At 35.8% G+C, this 19861-nt stretch overlaps 1 protein-coding gene across 1 annotated transcript in view; it reads left to right on the top strand.

The window, feature by feature from the left end:
* Window positions 1–16740, top strand: part of LOC129742875 (uncharacterized) — a 19865-nt gene extending 3125 nt beyond the window's left edge. The window contains exons 2-6 of the mRNA XM_055734820.1: window positions 1168–1370; window positions 9060–9465; window positions 9531–9634; window positions 15463–15910; window positions 15979–16740. Of these exons, the coding sequence (XP_055590795.1) occupies window positions 1168–1370; window positions 9060–9465; window positions 9531–9634; window positions 15463–15910; window positions 15979–16119 (1302 nt within the window). The 3' untranslated portion in view covers window positions 16120–16740. The remainder of the gene's footprint in view (window positions 1–1167; window positions 1371–9059; window positions 9466–9530; window positions 9635–15462; window positions 15911–15978) is intronic.
* Window positions 16741–19861: the final 3121 nt, after the last annotated feature.

Below are 19861 nucleotides of genomic sequence, written 5' to 3'. Positions count from 1 at the left end.
GCCCACAAGAAACAAAACAGCGGTAAAAGGATGTTATGTAGTTTCATGAATTTGAAAAAAAAATATTACTTTTCATTTTCAGCACGTTTTAATGCTTTAGTTCTTTTAGTATCGAGGTATCGTAAAAAATAATCCAGGAAAAGAAACAAAGTTTAGCTTTTTTACAAACTGTTACAGTACCTCTACCTTTTTCCTTCATTCCTCCCGCTAAAAGTGCAAACCGGAAGGAAGCAGAAAGGAAGCTCGGCTGAACAAAAAACCGTTCATGGGAATTTGCGAACCCCCGGCCGGCAAACGGCCCATAGATTACCTATTATTAAACGCCATTGTTGAGACGATGATGGAGAACCGATGAAAGACGGTGCAAGCCCGCCTGTTTCAGTCTAGACCGGAAGGGTCAGATTGAGACGACCCTTGCACTTGAGGGTGGAAATGTGGAATGTGATTTACGACTCAAGCGACGCGTTTGGATGAATGACTAACGACGCCATAGATGTTTTTTTTTGTTTGAAAGATAAATTCTATCAAAAAATCAAAATTCTAAAATATAGAACCTGAACGTCTGATTGTAGAGTTGAACTAATGATTACCTAACGGTCGTTTAGTGAATAAAGTTACATTTCTGAATATCGCACCATAACGACGATTAAACTAATCCAACAGTTAGTACTGTTTTAGCGGTTGTTGTAGGAAGTAATTAATTATGCATATCTGCAATCTGACAACGTAACCTGTTGTGTCTGATGATAAAATTATCTCGTTCTAAAGCATCAATCGAAAAGTTGCTCCCAACAAAGTCATTCGTGTTATATGGGGGTGTTATATTTTGGTCGGAATTCAACCACAAAATCCGGTTTATGGAGCGAACCCTGGTATATGGTCGGGAAGCAGTAAAAATTAATGCTCTGTGAAGAAAAGCAATTTTTGTCCGAGGAGTATTCCAAGCTACGCCACAATGAAAATCTGCATATTTTGCCCCCCGTGCCAATCATTGCTGCTGGCTCTGCCACGCGCACATTAGCGCAGAAATATTCCACCCAGCGCTATTTCACTGACCGAAAATAATTTGAATAAATAGGTCCTTTATCTAAAATGTAGTAAAAAAAAATGTGACAAACGATCAAATAATTGATCCATTTTTTTCACTTCTTTCTTTCCCATCATCAGGAAAAACTGCTCAGCAAATTGGAGGAAAGTGAACTGGAACCGCCCACTTCGCAGGAAGATGAATGTGTCATCTGTATCAATGCCCGGGCCACGATGCAAACATCCCCGTGCGGCCATCGAGTCGTCTGCCGGAGGTGCTTCGTCAAGACCATCCAGAGTGCCGTTGCCCAGCGATTGCTTCCGCTGCGATGCGTCATCTGCCGGTAAGTGTTTGGAAAGGACGAACTTCATCAAACATCTTTAAAATTTTCCGATAATTGAGATGAAGACTTTTTTGCCTATCCGATGAACTATCTATTTTCAATTCAAATAGTACTTAGAGCAAGTTCACTGGTGTTGGGAAAAAGTGGTAGAAATTATGACATTTTTTAAATTTTACCATACTTAATTGTTTTCAAGATCTTGGGGCGTTGTATTTTTTTACAACACTGTTTCTATTTCAGCCGTATGTGATAGAAATATTGCTATTTTTGCATCACAGCATGCGAAAATACAACACGTGTTGTAAAAAAACTATAAGTCCACAGATCTTGAAAATGTTTTTGCATGGGAAAATTTTCAAAATGTGTCGTAAGTGTCAAAATTTCTACCACTTTGTCCCAACACCAGTGAACTTGCTCTTAAAAAACTGTTTTCTATTGCCGGCCAGTTAACATAAGTAGGCACACGCACAGCTCATCTTAGCTGATGGTTTTTGCCGTCGCACAGTGCGGTGAACAGTGGACAAAAGTCAAAAAATGAACTTCATGCAAATGTGCATTTTATCATTCAAATGTATTGGTGAGAGGTTGAAGCACCTTGAACAAGTGTAAGTTGGTCATTTAAGCCTTTTGTTTTGCTATACGGTGACCTGGAAGTTGTTCTGTCAAATTTTCGGTTGTTTTCAAAACTTTTTGGTTCAAACATTGCGGAGCAAACAACCGCATCGCGTTCGGATATTTTTGATTGGAAAATTAATTATTTGTGTTACAAACATGGATTCAGGTATGTAGAATATTTTGCAGTATAATTTTGATGAAAAAAAATTTCGATCGGCCTCAGCACCTGTTTTAAATCCAAAGTATTTTTCCTTTTATCTAAAACTTAAATTGTTTTTGAGTTGGTCCGTTAAAATTTGCGTCAAAAGACGTCATTACCATTTTATGCTCAAAAGCTCAGGATACTATCCTACACTGCAAAAAAGTCACACTTAGGATGTATGTTTTCCCCACACATACGTCTTCCAAATTACTCTACACTTATATTTCATATGCTTCATATGATACTTATAAGTCACACATAAAATTTACTATCGAAATATGAAATGTATATGTAATCTACACATAAATTCTATGGTTTTCACCTTTGAACATTCAAAATGGCCACTCTGAAGAAAAAGTTGATGTGACACTAAGATCCAACTGAAAAACAATAATCAGGTGAGTAACACTCAATCAAGAAAATAAAAATTGATTCTTATCGATCTTTTCTATTCTCTCCCGTAGGAAGACTGCATGACAAGTAAATCTGATATGGAGCAGATGTCGAGAGAAAATGCAGAAGGTAAGTTAATCAATTAATGATCTCTAGTGTGATTAAAAAAAATGTATTTCATTTTACAGAACAAGAGTCTATGGTGTCCGCCAAAGCCGTCGATCCCGTGTTCAAGCGAATGTGTTGGAATATAGTGAAGCAAATGGGCCGGCCGATCTTACAGACTTTGTCGTCGATATGATAGGGAATAAAAAATAAATGTTTTCAAAATGGCAGACCGAAACTACAAAACTTCTTTTTTTCGTCCGAAAAACCCTTTGGAACAAAAAAAAATCGCCTTTGAGTAGGCATGTATAAAAACGCCTCAAAGTAGGCAAGCGTTTGAGTACAATGCAGGCTATAATATTTAAGTGTGGGATTTTATAACTTTTATGTGATGCAAATAAAAGTTATAAGCTTGAATTCTATATTTTTGGGCACGTATTTTCCAAATGGAAATCACATTGCAAAAATCTATAAGGCTAACACATATTCCTAATATGTGGATTTTTTGCAGTGTAGAATAAGCTGTATTAAGGATTTTTTGCGCTAACAGAGATATTTACATTTTTATAGGAAACCATCAGTACCCCAAAAATCGAAATATTTTCGAAATTTGGAATAGTGTGGATAAAAAACAGAATATTGACAAGGTTTTTGATTATTTATCATTAACATTTGAGTCGTTTATTCAAACAAAATCTGATTTTGAAGAACTGAGGGATTATTGCAGCCAATATTGCTCGAACTTGAGCAAAAAATGGGAGTCTGCGTATCGGAAAATAGAAGTTTTCAACGAACGCCATTGTCACTTGTTGGATAAACCGCTGTCATTGTCGCTTTCAATTCAACAACTAGAACCAACATCATCATCAATCGGAAGGCCAAAAAAATCTTTTTTAGAATGCTCGGCAAAGACAAAAAAACAAAGAGTTGAAAATCTGATCCAACATCATCAATTTGAAGAGCTAGAATATGCTGCAAACATTTCTAGCGGCTCAACTGGTTCTAACAACTTTTCCGACTGTAAAATGTCTCCCTCGGAAGCATTGGTACTGCTGGTAGATTTGGTTTTATCAGAGCGAAAATATGAAACATTACGCCTAGTAGTTAATTCAAAAATTAACGGTTTTTTCCAAGCTTATATTCCATTAAAAAACATAAGGAAACAGTGTCACCCAAGAAAATAACAGAGACTACTGCAGAGGTAGAATTAAAAGATATCGCCAGTGTAACAGTCGACAGAATTTTGCAGTGTTCTTCTGGAATTAATGAATCTGTCAAATCCTTAAAATTAATATCAAAATGGGGATTCGATGGCAGTTTCGGACATAGCTTATATAAACAAAAATTCAGCGAAGGAAATAAAACCGATGAAAGTCTTTTCTTGATAGCGTTTGTTCCGTTGAAATTGGTTGACGTTGATACTGGAAAGGAATGCTGGAAAAATTCGAAACCAAGCTCAACAATGTTTTGCCGACCAATCAAATTTATGTTTGCCAAGGAATCAACTGATTTGAAAGCGGAACAAGAATCTCTTATGACTCAAAAAATAAAAAACCTTGAGAAATATAGAACAATAGTCGATTCTCATGTCGTAGAAGTTGATTTTGAGTTTCTTCTGACCATGGTGGATGGTAAGATCTGCACAGCTTTGTCAGACGAATCAGCTTCAACCCGGTGCTATATCTGCCATGCTTCTCCAAAAAAAAAGAACACTCTTGTAACAGGTCAAAAGCCTGCAGACGAAATTCAATACAGGTTAGTTTCGTTTGTTTGTTTATTCATTTAACAACCTCTCACAACTTTTGTTTCAACACAGGTTTGGATTATCGACATTGCATTGCTGGATTCGGTGTTTCGAGTGCCTTTTGCACATCGCATATCGTCGTGATATAAAAAAAATGGCAAGTCAAATCTAACGATAAGACCAAAAGCTGGGTTTCGAATATCTAACGACGGAAACACGGCTCGTAGTTTTTTTTGAGGATTCCTCAGTTAGCTCTAAAATAACTGGCATTGATGAGAGAATAATTAAAAAATTTCACCTCATCCTATGTCTTAAATCCAGCAATTTTAAATTGGATATACTAAAATTCGGAAAACTACTGGAAGAAACGAAAAACTTGTACGTGGAACTTTATCAATGGTTTTACATGCCCGTTACTGTGCACAAACTCCTAATGCACAGTGCAGAAATCATAAGCATGTTTGAACTACCTATAGGAGACCTTTCTGAAGAAGCGTTAGAAGTGACTCACAAGATTGTTAGACGAAATCGATTGAACCACACGCGTAAAAATTCCAGACAAAACACAAACGCTGATTTATTGGGAAGATTGCTGCTGAATTCAGATCCTTTTATTTCAACAGCAAGAAAGACCAAACAACCAATTGCCGAGGCATGATGCCCTACTTCTTCCGTATTTGAAAGATACGGAATTGGAAAATTATGACAAATCTCCTGGAATTGATTTTTTTGTTTCCTTTTTCTTCTTACTTATAAATAATGAATTAAACAACATTGAACATTTGATTATAGGCATACTTTTCTGACATATCACATTTCTAGATTAAATGGTTTAAAATGATATTCTCGTAAATCAAAACTTCGGTACTTCCGTGCAACCATGGTAACAAAAAACTAACAGAAAAGGATCTAATCACCAAAAACAAGATTTCTAACATTTTCTTATCATTATTCACCATATAAACACAAAAATTTGCCAAAAACAAACTTTTTACTACTTTTGTCCACGGCTTGTATGAGATCACCGCACTGTGCGTCGATTGGAAACAAAGATTTTTTTCTAATGCCTGTTTATCTACACACACAGCGCTCGGTACATCGTTCGACAATATAGGTACTTGCTGGCTGATTGTTTCCATCCTGCTTCGTCTTGCGATATATAGAATATATGATATGTTTTTTTTTTTGGTTTCCTTTAAACACATACAATGCGGTTGAGCTGGGAAGGCAATACCAGTTATGAGAAAGCTTGTTAATGCCGGTCCGGCATAGAATCTTATACCGATAATTCCACCTCCAAGGAAGTTAATTATTGGAGTAAGTTCTGATTTTTGGGTATAGTTTAAAATTTCAAACTCTGAATATTTGATGTCGTAAATCAAAATATTGGGCCCTGACAAGTATAAAACATAGAAACTGCGTTTTGCTGATTGAAAAAAAAAGATTATGTTTTCAGAAAACAAAAATTTAGAATTAAAAAAAAACAAAATTAATAAAATTCATTAAAAAAGTTTTACTATGATATGCGGTCAATTGATCAGAAAAATTTAAAAAAAAACTTTTCTCTAAAACTCGGGTAATTTATTTGAAAACTAGCTGACCCGGTTTGCTTTGCTTCAGCATTGAAAATAAATGAAGTTGATGACATTTTTGATAATTATTTTAATTTTACTTATTTTGTAGTTGATTTTTAAATAAATCTTAACATAATTAAGATGAAACCTCTTCAAAATGCCAGCTGCAACTTGAGTTTCAAATTGCGACATGAAAATAATATGGCCAATATGACCATTTGCTTGATAAGCTTCATAGTTATGCCACACAACTTTTTTTTTTGTATAAGAAGATCCACTGCGACAACTTTTTGTGATCTATTGTGGGATGCCAAACAACTTGTATGGAAACCCTCCTTCCTGTTTCCATCTCACTACTGAAAGAACGGAGGGATATTGAAAAATCATTAAAACTGCCCATGCCAAATTCGATTACAATAAAGTTACACAAAAATAATACAAAAAAAACCATTATAAAAATCATTCCTCGTAGGGGAAAACTGTACAAGACGCACCAGCGAGATAAGATGGCCCATGTCATTCTTTCTCAAAAATACACTAGCCTATGGCTTTGAATGATGTTTTTCTTCATTTACAGTGTCGGACAATAGAATAGGACCACAGCTCAATCCAAAACAGAAAGTGACAAAACATTGAGCAAAAAATTTCCATTTAAGTGCATCAAACCATTTACAAATTGTAAATTCCATTCTTCGAAGAAATTAAAATCATTCGTAGTTAAAACAATTGTCCTTTATTTAAAAATGCGTTTTAAGCATACTTACTGACTAAAATAACGCGACATAAAATAGGACCGCTTAAGAATTCATGGTGAAAAAAAAATTAAAATAAAGGGAAATTCATACCGTGATCGATTTGCAGTGTTAGTACTTGATGGTATAACCCTTATTACGCATCACTTCTCGCACCCGGTTCGGCATCGACTCCACCAGCTTTTGGCACGTTCTCACCGGGATAGCGTAACACACCGCCTGGATTCTCTCTCACAGCTGCTGCTTGTTTTTTGATTTTTCGGTGTACACCTTACGTTTAACTATTTCCCATAGGTTCTCTATGGGACTGAGATCAGGGGACTGTGCTGGCCGCTCCATAACGTCTACCTTATTATTCTGGAACCACTTTTTAACCGTTTTAGCGGTATGTTTGAGGTCGTTGTCTTACTGGAACTGACACTTTAGGGGCATCTCTCACTCGGCGTGTGGCAGCATTACTTCCCGAAGTATCTGGGCGTAGAGATGCTGGTCCATAATCCGGTCGATCCAGTACAAGGGACCCACCCCGTACCAAGAAAAGCACCCCCATACCATGTAGCACCATGTTTGAATGTTTTATTTGTATACTGGGGCATATACGCACAGCCGAGTGGGCGATGGACCGAACTCTTTCCGTCCGAGCCGATGAGATTCACTTTGGTCTCATCCGACCACAGCACATTTCCCCATAGTTTCTCCTTTTCCGGACCGACCCAATCGAAGTGGTCCTTCGCATACTTCAGCCGCGCCTTCAAGTGCTTCGGCGTTAGCATCGGCACCTTCCGGGGACTTTTTCCTCCTAGTCCCTTCTCCGTTAACCGTCGCTGAACCGTCCTGGAACTCACAGATAAGTTCAGCTCGTCTCTGATCTGCTTGGACGCTTTGAAAGGGTCCTTTTGCGAGGCCCGCTTGATTGCCGAATCGTCCTTCGGCATCGTTTTGCGGGGGCGGCCGGTCAGTTCCCGTTTGCCAGTGCTGTGAAGCGCGTTGAAAACGAAAGTTTTCGACCTTCCTAAGTAGTCGGCAATCTGGCGTTGGCTTTTGCCAGCCTTGTACAGATTCCGGATGATCGCTCGCTGGACCTCCGTGCAGTGCTGTGCCCGACCCATCGCTTTTTCGCTGAAAACAGAGTAGGAGGAAGGAAATCTTTATGTTTTGTTTGTTTTCATGATTTACATGATTAATTTTATGGGAAATACTTACCAAGACACAAAAATGGACAAACAACACCGAAAACAATACCTTTTCTTCAAATCTAGAGCGCTGAAAATGCCGGAACAGCCGAACCGATGAGCTAGTCTTATTTTATGACGCGACTTTTTTCACCCCCTGACAGCTTTCTGGTCGAGTAGAACAAACGGGTTGCTTTGATTGCAACAAACGTGCAGTATACAAAGTTGGCATACTACAATAAGTGCTTGCCGCTAGGTGTCGCATATTATTATATTTGAATTGGCAGTTTAAAGGTGATTTGAATATTTTGCATTAGAGCGGTCCTATTCTATTATCCGACACTGTATATTGTAGCATACTATTTTTTTTATCATTTACTAGGTGAAAAGTTCACAAAAATGATTTTAGTTCTTAGAAACAGAAGGATTAATGGAATCAGCGTGAAACCTGGTATTTTTCATGGTTAACATTTAAGGTTTTATGGTAAACCAGCCTGCGCAATCTGATGAAACTACAGCTGTTCGTTTTTCCACTCGCATGCATGCATCATCGGCCTCAAAAGTACCCAGTTTCACGAGAAACGTTTCCGTAGTTTCCGAGTCCAAAGATAGACAGACAGACAAAAATTCATTTCTATACACATAGATACAAACAAATGTGATGTTAAAAAATAAGTTTTTTTTTCATTTACAATATCTACATTTTTTTTTTATTAAAAACAACTTCTTACCATTTTAAAAATTCCTGAACTCGAACCTTTCTACAGATTTTGTCTATCGCCTTTAGAGTTAATAGATTTAAAATTAAATAGTGTTTAAAAATAAAATGTCTTAAGTCTTAACACTTAATCTTAAACACCTTTTGGGCTCAAGTAATTTCCCATTACTACGTTGAATTCATTTTTTCTTGAAAAAACAAACTCCATGGGGTTAACCCATCTCACCCACAAACATCCCTGCACCCTTCTCCCACCGTTCTCATATATATTATTTTTTTGTCGAAAATCTTTAAATTGAACATGAATAAGATAAAATCCAATTTCTAGTGTAGCAGAATATCTAAGATGTTTAAAGTTACAACGGAAAACATCATGTGATTATTATACAATTTTAAATCCATCCTTCCTTTCAGGGCCCGCGTCAATCGTCTCACCAATGGATCGACCTCGTGGCGCCTCCAAGGATCAGCCAGCAGTTATTCCATGGGCAGCAAAAGCTGGAGCGTTCCCGGATCGGCCAGTTCATATAGTGTAGACGACGCTCGAGTAGCTCAATCGGCCAGCCTATACTCGATGAGCTCCGGATCGTCTTGTATGTCCGGCATCTCGAACATCTCCAGCTGTTCCGGAACATCCGGAACGTCCGGCATGTCTTCCACATCTTCGGCCACCAGTGGTGATTGTGGTCCGCACAGCCACCATCATGGGACAGGACACAGCCACAAACACAACGGATCCTGCTCCAGCGGTTGTTTGGGGGCGATACCGCGAAACCCTTCCTACCAGCTCCATCATAAGAAAGGACAATATTATTCTAAGGTAAACAACTGCTGTTTTCCCTAGCCAAACATGCCATAATTCTGAGATGCTATCCCAAATTCCAGAACCGCATTCCCGAGATGCCAAATCGTTTACCGCCAATTATCGAATTTAAAAGCCCTACAAGGCATCGGACGCCATCTCCTGCCAATCCCGGAGCCAGGTTCAAGTAAGTGATCACTTTTTTTTTGACTAAATATGAAATTTATTTCTCTTCGAATCTTAATTTACACAAAGGTCTGCATCTTTGGTTATTTATTGTTTATTATAATTAAGTTCATCGAACATAAATATATAAATTAATATGTTTAATTATATTGTATGTTTTGATTCATCGATGTTGTATGTTACATACATTTGAGATTTTCTTTTCGTGTTAAAACTTTTATGTTTAGGAATAAGCGATAACGATAATGATAACGTTATTTATAAATTTCAAAATACATTAGGTACACAGATCCCTTTATATCAATATTCCATGATTGACTTCATTTTTTTGAATATTTATTATGGATTATGGATAAAATAACGTTGTTTTTTCGTAGTTCTTTATTTGACACGGCTCATACCTTTAGGTTTCAGGAGCCAAACTCGTTTTATGTTTTTAAAATTGTTTGTTTAAAAGGTGATACGATCAATATTTGGTCAAGGGAAAACGCGTGTAAATCGGTAAAATCGTTTAATTAAAAATTTAAATTAAATTTCATTTTCATGTTTAATTAGTATAAAATTCAGGAAAAATATTCAGTTAGGCTTCCGCTTTTCCAAATCCAAATTGCCGGGCCTTACGCTTAACCCCTGCCATCAGATTTTGTACAGCCACCTTGTACACCTTCTTCGCCGCAGAAAGACAGTTTTCCTTGAACTGCTGCTCGTCCTAAGCAGTTTTTTAGTCTTCTTTAGGTTCCGCTTGACAATAACCCAGTTCTTGTCCTTGGGAACCACCTGCACGTTGTTGGCGGCGTACCACTCCATGGCCTTTCTACTGTAATGGCAAGATGCCAAATCCGGCCAAAACAGTACGGAACAACCGTGTTTCTTCAGGAAAGGCAGCAGACACTCTTTCACGTAAATTTCTTGGTTGACAGTCCCGGAAGCTATGAAAATGCTGCTTTTCAAGCCACAGGTACAGATGGCTTGCCAAACCAGATATTTCTTCGCGAACTTTGACAGTTCATGTGCTTGAAAATATCTGCTACCTTTCCCCTTCCTTTTGTCGTATAATACTCCTGTCCCGGAAGCTGCTTGTAGTCGGCTTTGACGTAGGTTTCGTCGTCCATTACCACGCAGTCAAACTTCGTCAGCATCGTCGTGTACAGCCTCCGGCATCGCGCTTTGGCCGTCGTATTTTGTTTATCATCGCGATTTGGAGTCACTACCTTCTTGTAAGTCGTTAGTCCGGCTCGTTTTTTGGCTCGATGCACGGTTGTAGACGATACATCCAGCTTATTTGCGGCATCTCGGAGAAAGAGTTTAGGGTTTCGCTTGAAACTACCAGCAACTCTCTTTGTCGTCTCAGCGGCTTCCGGTTTTCGATTTCCCCCCGATCCAGACTTCCTGGCTGTCGACAAACGTTCCCCAAACACTTTAATTACATTTGTAACGGTTGATTTGGCAACTTTCAGCGATTTTGCCAGCTTTGCGTGCGAGTAGCTCGGATTTTCGCGATGCGCGAGCAAAATTTTGATATGCTGCTCTTCTTCCTTGGACGGCATTTTGACAACTGAAGAGTGAATTCCAAAATCAAAATAGGAGCAACATTCTACACACACACACCTTCAAATTGAGGGGTATTCAGGTTTTTTAAATGCAAAATTGAAAGAAATACGTCAAGTTGATATTGACCAAATTTTGACCGTATCACCCTTTACGTCATATGTAAGCCCTCGACTATATGCTTAGTGGTTTTTCTGAGCGTAAATCCGGGAATTTCTACCCAAAAATCTAGCAGAATCCAGCCATTGGATTTTGAATATTTCAATTAAAAAACCGGGCAATATCCGCGCAAATCTGACCAAAATTCAGGCTTATCTTTTAAAAATTCAAGAGAAAAAGTGAAAAATAAACACATGGAAAATTATTTTTTATTGAGTCATATAGGTGATGTGCAATTCAAATTTCACAATTTCAAAAATATTTGCACGTGAGTTTTGATGAAACAAGCTAGAAAATTCAAACATTATGTAAAAAAATAGTTTTCTTTTGGATTTTGCATAGATTTTGGTTATATACGGTCATTTCTGCTCGATATCTGGCAACCGGGCCGGACCGGGCTTTTTCTTTCTAAAACCAGGTAATCCGGAATGCTTAGTACAAATATGCAGTATTTGAAAGACTTCAAATGATTCTGTTTTTTTTATTTAGAAAATTTTTCCCTTAATCTTTTGGATTTTTTTTTCATTGTATCATTGCATTGCTCTATATGTATAGGGTTACCAGTGCTAGAGTGCATTTGCATCAATAACTTTTTTCATTGCCGATCGATTTCGATAAATAATGTTTTTCAAAAAACTTAGATTATTACAAACATTCTACACAGAGTGTAAAAATGTTATTACAATATTACAAATTTCGAATACCTATCAATAGTTAAGGATAAACTAATGAAGAAAACGTTCACGGTGTCCTATTCAGGAATCCATTTAAAACGGCATATTTGCAAATTTACCACATTATATAGGAGATAATGATTCCTATGAACTTCAAGTTTTTCTTAGATGTATTAATATTCCAAAAAAATAAACAATAACTTCAAACGTTTTGATGAAAAATATTTTTCCCCAACAAATTTGGCAAACTGGTATATGTTTCGAAGAAAATTTGAAAATTATCAATAATTTTTGTTTAAATTAAGTTTAAGAATCACTGGCAAAACTAAAGAAAATTTACAAAAACACTGTTAAAAGATTTATTTTCTATGATCATTTCTATCGCAGACAAAATGCAGTTTTGAATAGAGGGCATAAAGTTTAAATTTAATTATTCAACATTTCATTGTTTCTCCCTTTGAAAAAAAACTTAAAGATGATTTTCTAAATCGATTTATATTGGTCCCACAAATGTCGAGGGTCTACATGGAAGACAAACCATTTTCCAAGGATTAAAAAATACAACACGGAGTATGGAATTTAAATATTTCCTATAGGTTTCTTGTAAAGAATTTTTTAAATAGAATTACCAAAGCTATTTCCTTTTAACAAAATTTTGCAATTTTATTTTAAAACAAAATCACACGATTATTTGGGCCAAAAAAAGGAAGTAAAGTAATGATTTTTTTGTGTCTGGCTAAACAATTCATGTCAAACATATTAAAATTTGTTCGTTGTTAAGCCACACCCTACACAGAAAATTTTTTTTACTATTATTTGTCACTGAAAACTGCAACAATTAAAATAAATCACCTGTAATTAACAAAACCTGTATTTTTAAATTGTTTTCCTTGAAAGTTAACGAAGATTTATTTATTATTACAGAAAATGTTCTGTAAAAAAGTTGTATACTAAAAATTAATTGTCCATATTCATGTTTTCGATCTGTAAAATTACGGTAAATGTCCTGCTCCTTTACAGGACATTTGCGTTATTTTACAGGAACTTATTTTTGCTGTGTAGAGTAGATTCACAGCAGAAATTATTTCCTGTAAAATTACGGCAAATATCCTGTAACAAAAAGGAGCAGGACATTTACCGCAATTTTACAGGTTGGAATAAAATCACGTGACATTTATTTTTACCTGAATTTATTTTACAGGCTGCTTACAGGCTAGATTTGTTGATTTTTGTTTTTCAAAAATATTATGACTCTTTTCCAGTGAAAATAAATGTAACACATATAACAAACAATGACTTTATTTAACGAAAAAAAATTGCAACTTCTTTTCTAACTACTCTGCACGTATTTCACTTTTTCTGGCTGGACAGATTCGAGATCCGGTTGTTTCTGCTGGAGGAGGAGGGAAGAGTTTTTTTTTGGAAATGAAAATGTTTAAAAAAAACTAACCTTAGTTCGGGAACGGGTATCAGATTCGCCCGGCCGCCGATTGTCAGGAATTGTTGCTGGTGCTCCTGGGATGATTAGAAATTAGAAACAGTTTCGAAAATCTTTACCTGCATAGCATAGTTGAATCTGTTGCTGTGACCCCCGATTTGCACGTTATCTGTCGGCCGCATACGACGTTGATTACCGTTTTGTTTCCAACGAGCAACTGCCAGAACTGGCCCGGCACAAAATAAAGAAACGGAACTAAATAAAACGTCGCGCGCAATCCTGTTGACGTTTCTTCCACTCAGATTCCAGTCACTTTTGCTTTTTTCATGTGGAATTGATAATCATTGGACAGCACGTAATTTAAAGATATAAAAATCATTTAATATTACAGGAAATGTCCTGTAACAAAAAGGAGCATGACATGTACCGTAGTTATACAGGTCGAAAAAATCTGACGTGTCGGTCAATTACGCGACACGTAATTTTATTTGATCTGTGAACTACGATACATGTCATGCTCTTTTCTTTGCTTGTAATTTTATATAATTTTTCATTGATCAATCCATTGAAAACACTTGTTTTTTTTAATTATAGGTTGTATATATTCAAAAGCAACCGTTTCAATGATACGTAATAGTCATTTTTTTCTGTGTTGAATAAGCCGAAATTTGGCATGAGGTCTTTTGGCCAAGGAAAGGTTTTAGCTCCCGGATTCGAATTCCGGAGAAATCGGATTTTTGGATCATTTTTCGAATTATGGTGAAGGGTTCTCATTTCGAAGCCACGAGAATTTGAGAAAATAACAAAAATCAGATAGCAAATTGCAAATTAAAAATCAATTTAGAAATTATATCAATTGAAAGCAATTTTTATTTTGGTTAATTCGAGTTTCAAATCTCTTTTGAAATTCAATCAGGATTTACTTAAAGTCAAGAAATTTTGTGGACGGTAATGTCTCCAGCACGTTTCCGGACCGAGCAAATCCGGGTTTTTTTATCTCGAAACCTGGACAAAATCCGGGCCTTTGATTTCAAAATGGTCGAACAAAAGTTCGTGCAATATCCGGGCAAATTTGGTCCAATTCGATGAATTACTCAACACAATTCAAGGAAAAAAAAAGCTTAAAAACTTTTTTTTTTCATCAACATTCATCAACATATTTTAATTCGTTATAAGGCTTCCAAAAAAACCCTTCGTGATTATTTTTATAAAACTTGTTCAAAAAATTTCGTCTAGGCGCGTAAATAAAAAAAATTCACAACGATTTTTGTTTTTGTTTAATTTGGCAAGTAAAGTGAATAAATCCAGGAAATCGGGCCAGATAGGACTTTTCCAAAATTTTGTATTAAATATCCGGGCAAACCCGGATAAAGTCGCTCAATCTGGCAAGCTTATTTTCAGGTAAACTGGTAAGCTTATTTCACGAAAACTGTTCTTAGTATGGAATGAGAATTCTTGTGGAGAAATTTGAAACATGAGCGTCTACTTTTACAATTGGTTTGAAAAGCTTTTAAATTTTCATTATACCTGTTATATATAATGTTTGAAAACGGAAGATTAAACTAATAAAAACAAACAGAATGGATAATTTAGCTTCATTTTAAAATATGTATTAAGATTATTCAAAATTAAAAAAAAATTACAATCATCAAAATTGAATGCCTGCGTGATGAATCCATTGACAATTAATAATAATTAACCTTCTGTCTTTGTTTAATTTTTATAACTTGTTATTATTAGGTGTTCTTCCCAAACAAATAAAAACTTACAATTTATCCAAAAGGCTGCAGACAGATAAAATCGAACCCAACTGCCTAGCGTAGAAAAACGCCTTCAAGTAGACTATGTTTTTTCATCATCTTCCACATTTTCTACAGTACGAGTCGCATGTATAGTCACTTATGAGGAATAATTGGGTCGATTTCATTTTATTATTTTAAATTATTCCAGGCTAAAATATTTATATTTCGAGAAGAAAATATCTATGATTATTGCAAAAATTTTTTACAGATACTACACCCAACCGGGGAAACCGGCCAGTCCGGCCGGCAACCAGATCGTCGAATCGATACCGCTGATCAGCATCGAGAAAACCCCACGCAGTCCGGCGGGCCCCGGAAAGCTCGGTCTAAGTCCCAAGATAGCTCCGTCCGCGTGTCGATCTCCCATCAACAAAACCAACATGGCCACCGGGAAACCGGTTACGACTTCGCTGATGACGGCCGTCGCCACCGGAAGCACCTCCAAATCGCATCGGGTCATTTCCGCCGCCAGCGGTTCTGGTCCAGGCAGCTCGCTCGGAAGCGGTAGCATGGGTAAATTTAGCAATAGCGCAGGTTCAATCGGAGGGATCGGTTCCAAGCAGGATGAAAAATATGACAATAAAAAAAATGAGACGATCGAGAAGAAGAAAAAAGAGGACAAGCAGAAAATGAAAGCGGAAAAGGAAGCTAGGAAGGTGGGTTTTATTTTTTTTAATTATGTTTTTTCAGATATTTTTTATAGACTTTTCCTTCTATACTTTAGGAGGAAAAACGGATCGCCAAAGAGGAGGAAAAGCTAGCCAAGATGCTCGCCAAAGAGGAGAAAAAACGTGGCAAGAAGGAAGCTAAGGAATCACTATTGGCCAACGAAGGCGGGGGAGATGGAACCGGAAGTGGAAAATAGGACATCCTCCGATGGAGGAACTTGTTTGCACGCCACTGAGACCTCCATTTGTAATAAAATGTGTGTCGTAGAAATTTATATACAAAAAAAAACCGTAATTTTAGCAAGCAAAGTTGAACGCTGAGTGTTTCACTGAAATAAGGTTAAAAAAAAGTTAAAAACAGACATTCTAAAAGAAAATAATATACCTTTTGTCACTTTAAAGTTAAACTGATTAACTGTCAAATTTAGGTTGTATCTTAGAAGTTAAATCAATCCCGGATGAGGTGGAGCAATATACCAGTTCAGATAAATTATCTAAAAAACTACTAAAACAAATACAAAAAAAAACAAAACATCGAACCACACGCAACACCTTATTGTTATGAACAACATATCAATCATAAAAGCTTCCTTTTATGTGAACAATTTGCATACTTCCCACTGAAAGTGGTTCCAGATACAGAGAAAGAGAGAGATTTTATCGTTATATTCATCAAATGAACTTAAAAACTAACCATGTCGAGTGGCCAACAAACTTCTATCGATTCATCAGTGTGGAGAGTAGAGGAAATAAAAAAAAATCCGGATACAAGAGTCCGTTTGTTTTAAAAGGAACCCTTTCCATAACTTCCACGTTTTTAGAAAACTCATTTATTTTATAGTGCCATTTATCTTTACAAATGGTTTACCATACTTTAAGTCGAATCACAAATTGTTGAAGGCAACAAAAATTACTAGAAAGAAACAAATCTGTAATCATCACCCTTTCCCACCTAGAGAAAACGTATGTCTAAATTATTTTAAAACTTCCTTTGGATCGCAATCTCTGGCAACTCTGTCCCTATCCACGCGAATCGTCTTCACCCTTCTCAAAAATGTGTATGTATCTCATTACAAAAAAAAACTTCACTGTAAATAACCGTTCGTAAGCGCAAACAACCATGTCTATCCCCATTGAAAAATTCAGCCTCGCTAAGGTCAAACGTCTGTCAATGAGTTTTAAAACACACGAATCGCAAAAAAAAACTAACCTGTCAATCTGTAAGCGCTAACTCAAAACACACAAACACCTAACACAGGAAAGCCTTACTGTGATAAACTGAAATAAAAAGGAGTGTAATAATAACAATTATATATTGAGGCTCTGTTGTTATAAAACCTTGAAGAAAAAAAACTAAACTTTAAATGAAGCTGAATCCAAAAAAAATAATGAAAAACCAACACAGTGTCAATGGGAAGCAATGCGGAAGAAAACAAACTATGGAAAGAATGCTCAAATATTGTTACGGATTTCTGTTTAGCATTTTCAGCATGCATTCGAATAACTGGTTAAAAACAAAGAGAGAGACTTGTTTCCTACAGTCGTTTATCATGTGGTCATACTTTTCCTAAAATATGCTCTTGAGACAATGATGCCAAAATTTCTCTACTTTATGACTTTACTATCCTTACGTTCATCCTCAGTTAGTTTTTTTATTGTGTATTCATATTTTCTTCTGAGAAAAAAATCTGGTTGGTGATTTCAATCCTGAATTGAATGTAAAAAAATCTGTATACGGAGGAAAATAAATGACAGCATCAGTTGACACACGCGTCAATCCAGCTAAATCTAAATATGGTTGTCTAGTTCTGGCACGCTAAGGCTGCCAGAACTAAGCTGTTGCTTGAAATTGAAAAAATGCGCATGGTTGATTTAGCGTTGCATGGTCAAGCATTTTAACCAGATCTTCAGACTGATCGAATTAACCATTAGGGGAGAATGAGGATACCTGATCCCTGGAGAGACTTTACTCCTTCGCTATAGCTCGAAACCGGAATGTCATACAAAGATTCTACGATCTAGAAAAATGTGATAAATAGAACAAAACAAGCATTGCTGTTCTTTAAAAAAATAATTAAAATTTGATTGTTTTAGCTATCGAACTTTGTTTGAAAAATTCAAAAAAATGTTACTTGAAGACAGAGGTGCCAGGTATTCTGATTTATCAGGATTTGTCCTGATTTTCGAGAGACCGTCCTGAAAGTTCAAGAAGTTTCTAATTGGACTTTTTTTTGTGAACTTTTTCTTTAAAATGGCCTGAATTGTTCTGATTTCCAGAAACATCTCTATTTTATCGAATTTGTATTTGAACTGTTAGAACTTCCAAGCATAAAAAAATAACTCGTTATAACCGATGATAATATTAGGTTCAGATGATATTTAAATGGTGTTTTTCAATATAAACTGCAGGCCAGCCAAGAAGCTGCTCATGTCTGTTGCATAAATTAAGACATGCTGTAAACGACTTTATTTACGCAATTTAAACAGAGCTGCATATTCTTTCCATAAATTCACAGGTGTCCTGAAAAATCCTGATTTTTTTTTCGAGTTGTCCAGATTTTTGAAAAAACCACTTGGCTGGCACCCCTGCTTCAAGATCTATTTTATCACCTTAAAACAGGAATGAGCAACCTGCGGTATACAATTTATAGAAATTCCACAAAATAAGATAACAACTTCTTCTGACATCATTACAGAAAGTCATTAAATATTGGAAAATAAAGCTTTTTACTCATTCAACAACTTTGTTGGAGACTGCGAAATGATTTGACTTACGGTTCTAAAAATATCAAACATTCAATTCAGTTTAATTTCGTCGAAATTCCCGTTTTATGCCAGTTTGGGAACAAAATATCAGAAAGAATACTTCCATAACTTTACAGAAATTGAACCACTAGTTTTTTACATATTTTTACAAGTTATCTCGATAACTAGAACTGACGAAAAAAACTTATTAAATATTTGGATTCAGCGCCTCCGAATAAGTCAAAATCAATTTTGAGATTCGTTGCACCTCGAATAAATGTGAATTCTGTTGTCTTGTATTATCTGTGATACTATTTTTAGAAATTTCATTGGCAAATCATGCCAAACATCGATTAAAGTGAGTTATTTTACTTGAAAATTAGCAATCCACATTACCAAAGTTATATGATTTTCATGATTCAGCCTTAGAAAGACTACCCAGAGGTAAATTTATGAAGTCTGAAAAAAAATATTCTAGAATCAAGAATTCAAACTGTAACATTGACAAATATGGATAAAAATCTGTGAAATTATGATTTTTTCATGATTTTAAACCTTGCTTAATATCTCAATGGAATGATTTCATATGGAAGTTCAAATTGAAAAAAAAAAATCACCGTTTCTAGGAAAACAAAATTAAGGCTTCACGACAAAATTTAAATAAATTGTGAAAAAACTTTTCGAAAATAGGTACAGAAAAAAATCGCTATGGTTAAGCTCCATGAAACTTTTAAATGAGTGTGATGGCGGAGAATAGCATGGCATCTGTTTGAACAAAAACGGAGTATTCTAAGGTTCAAATCTTTTTACGAACCATAGAAAGACATTCAAAATTTTTATTATTTAGTATTTAATAAATAAATGGGAAACACATGATGATTACTTTTTGTCAAAAATAATATTCGCTTAACATTTCAAATCAATTGAAGTTTTATAGATCTCTAATCAAGATTTAGTGATTATTCAATGTCAGCTGGTTTGATCACCTTATATTATAAAAATTGTTTTTGCAAGTACATGAATTCGTTTTATTTATCCTTTTTCAGTATTGTTTTTGTTGAAAATTTGTAGCTATGAAAATTACGTGAAGCTCTGCAAACTATTTTTAAGTAAATGTTGTTTCTAATGCGGCCCGCCAAAAGAATTTCAAATTAAAAGTGAAAATGTTTCCCACATGAAAAAAAAACTATTACA

This window comes from Uranotaenia lowii, chromosome 2 (assembly GCF_029784155.1).
Source record: "Uranotaenia lowii strain MFRU-FL chromosome 2, ASM2978415v1, whole genome shotgun sequence".
Classification (NCBI taxonomy): domain Eukaryota; kingdom Metazoa; phylum Arthropoda; class Insecta; order Diptera; family Culicidae; genus Uranotaenia; species Uranotaenia lowii.
Note: the sequence above shows the minus strand (reverse complement) of the source record. Positions and strands in the feature narration are given on the sequence as shown.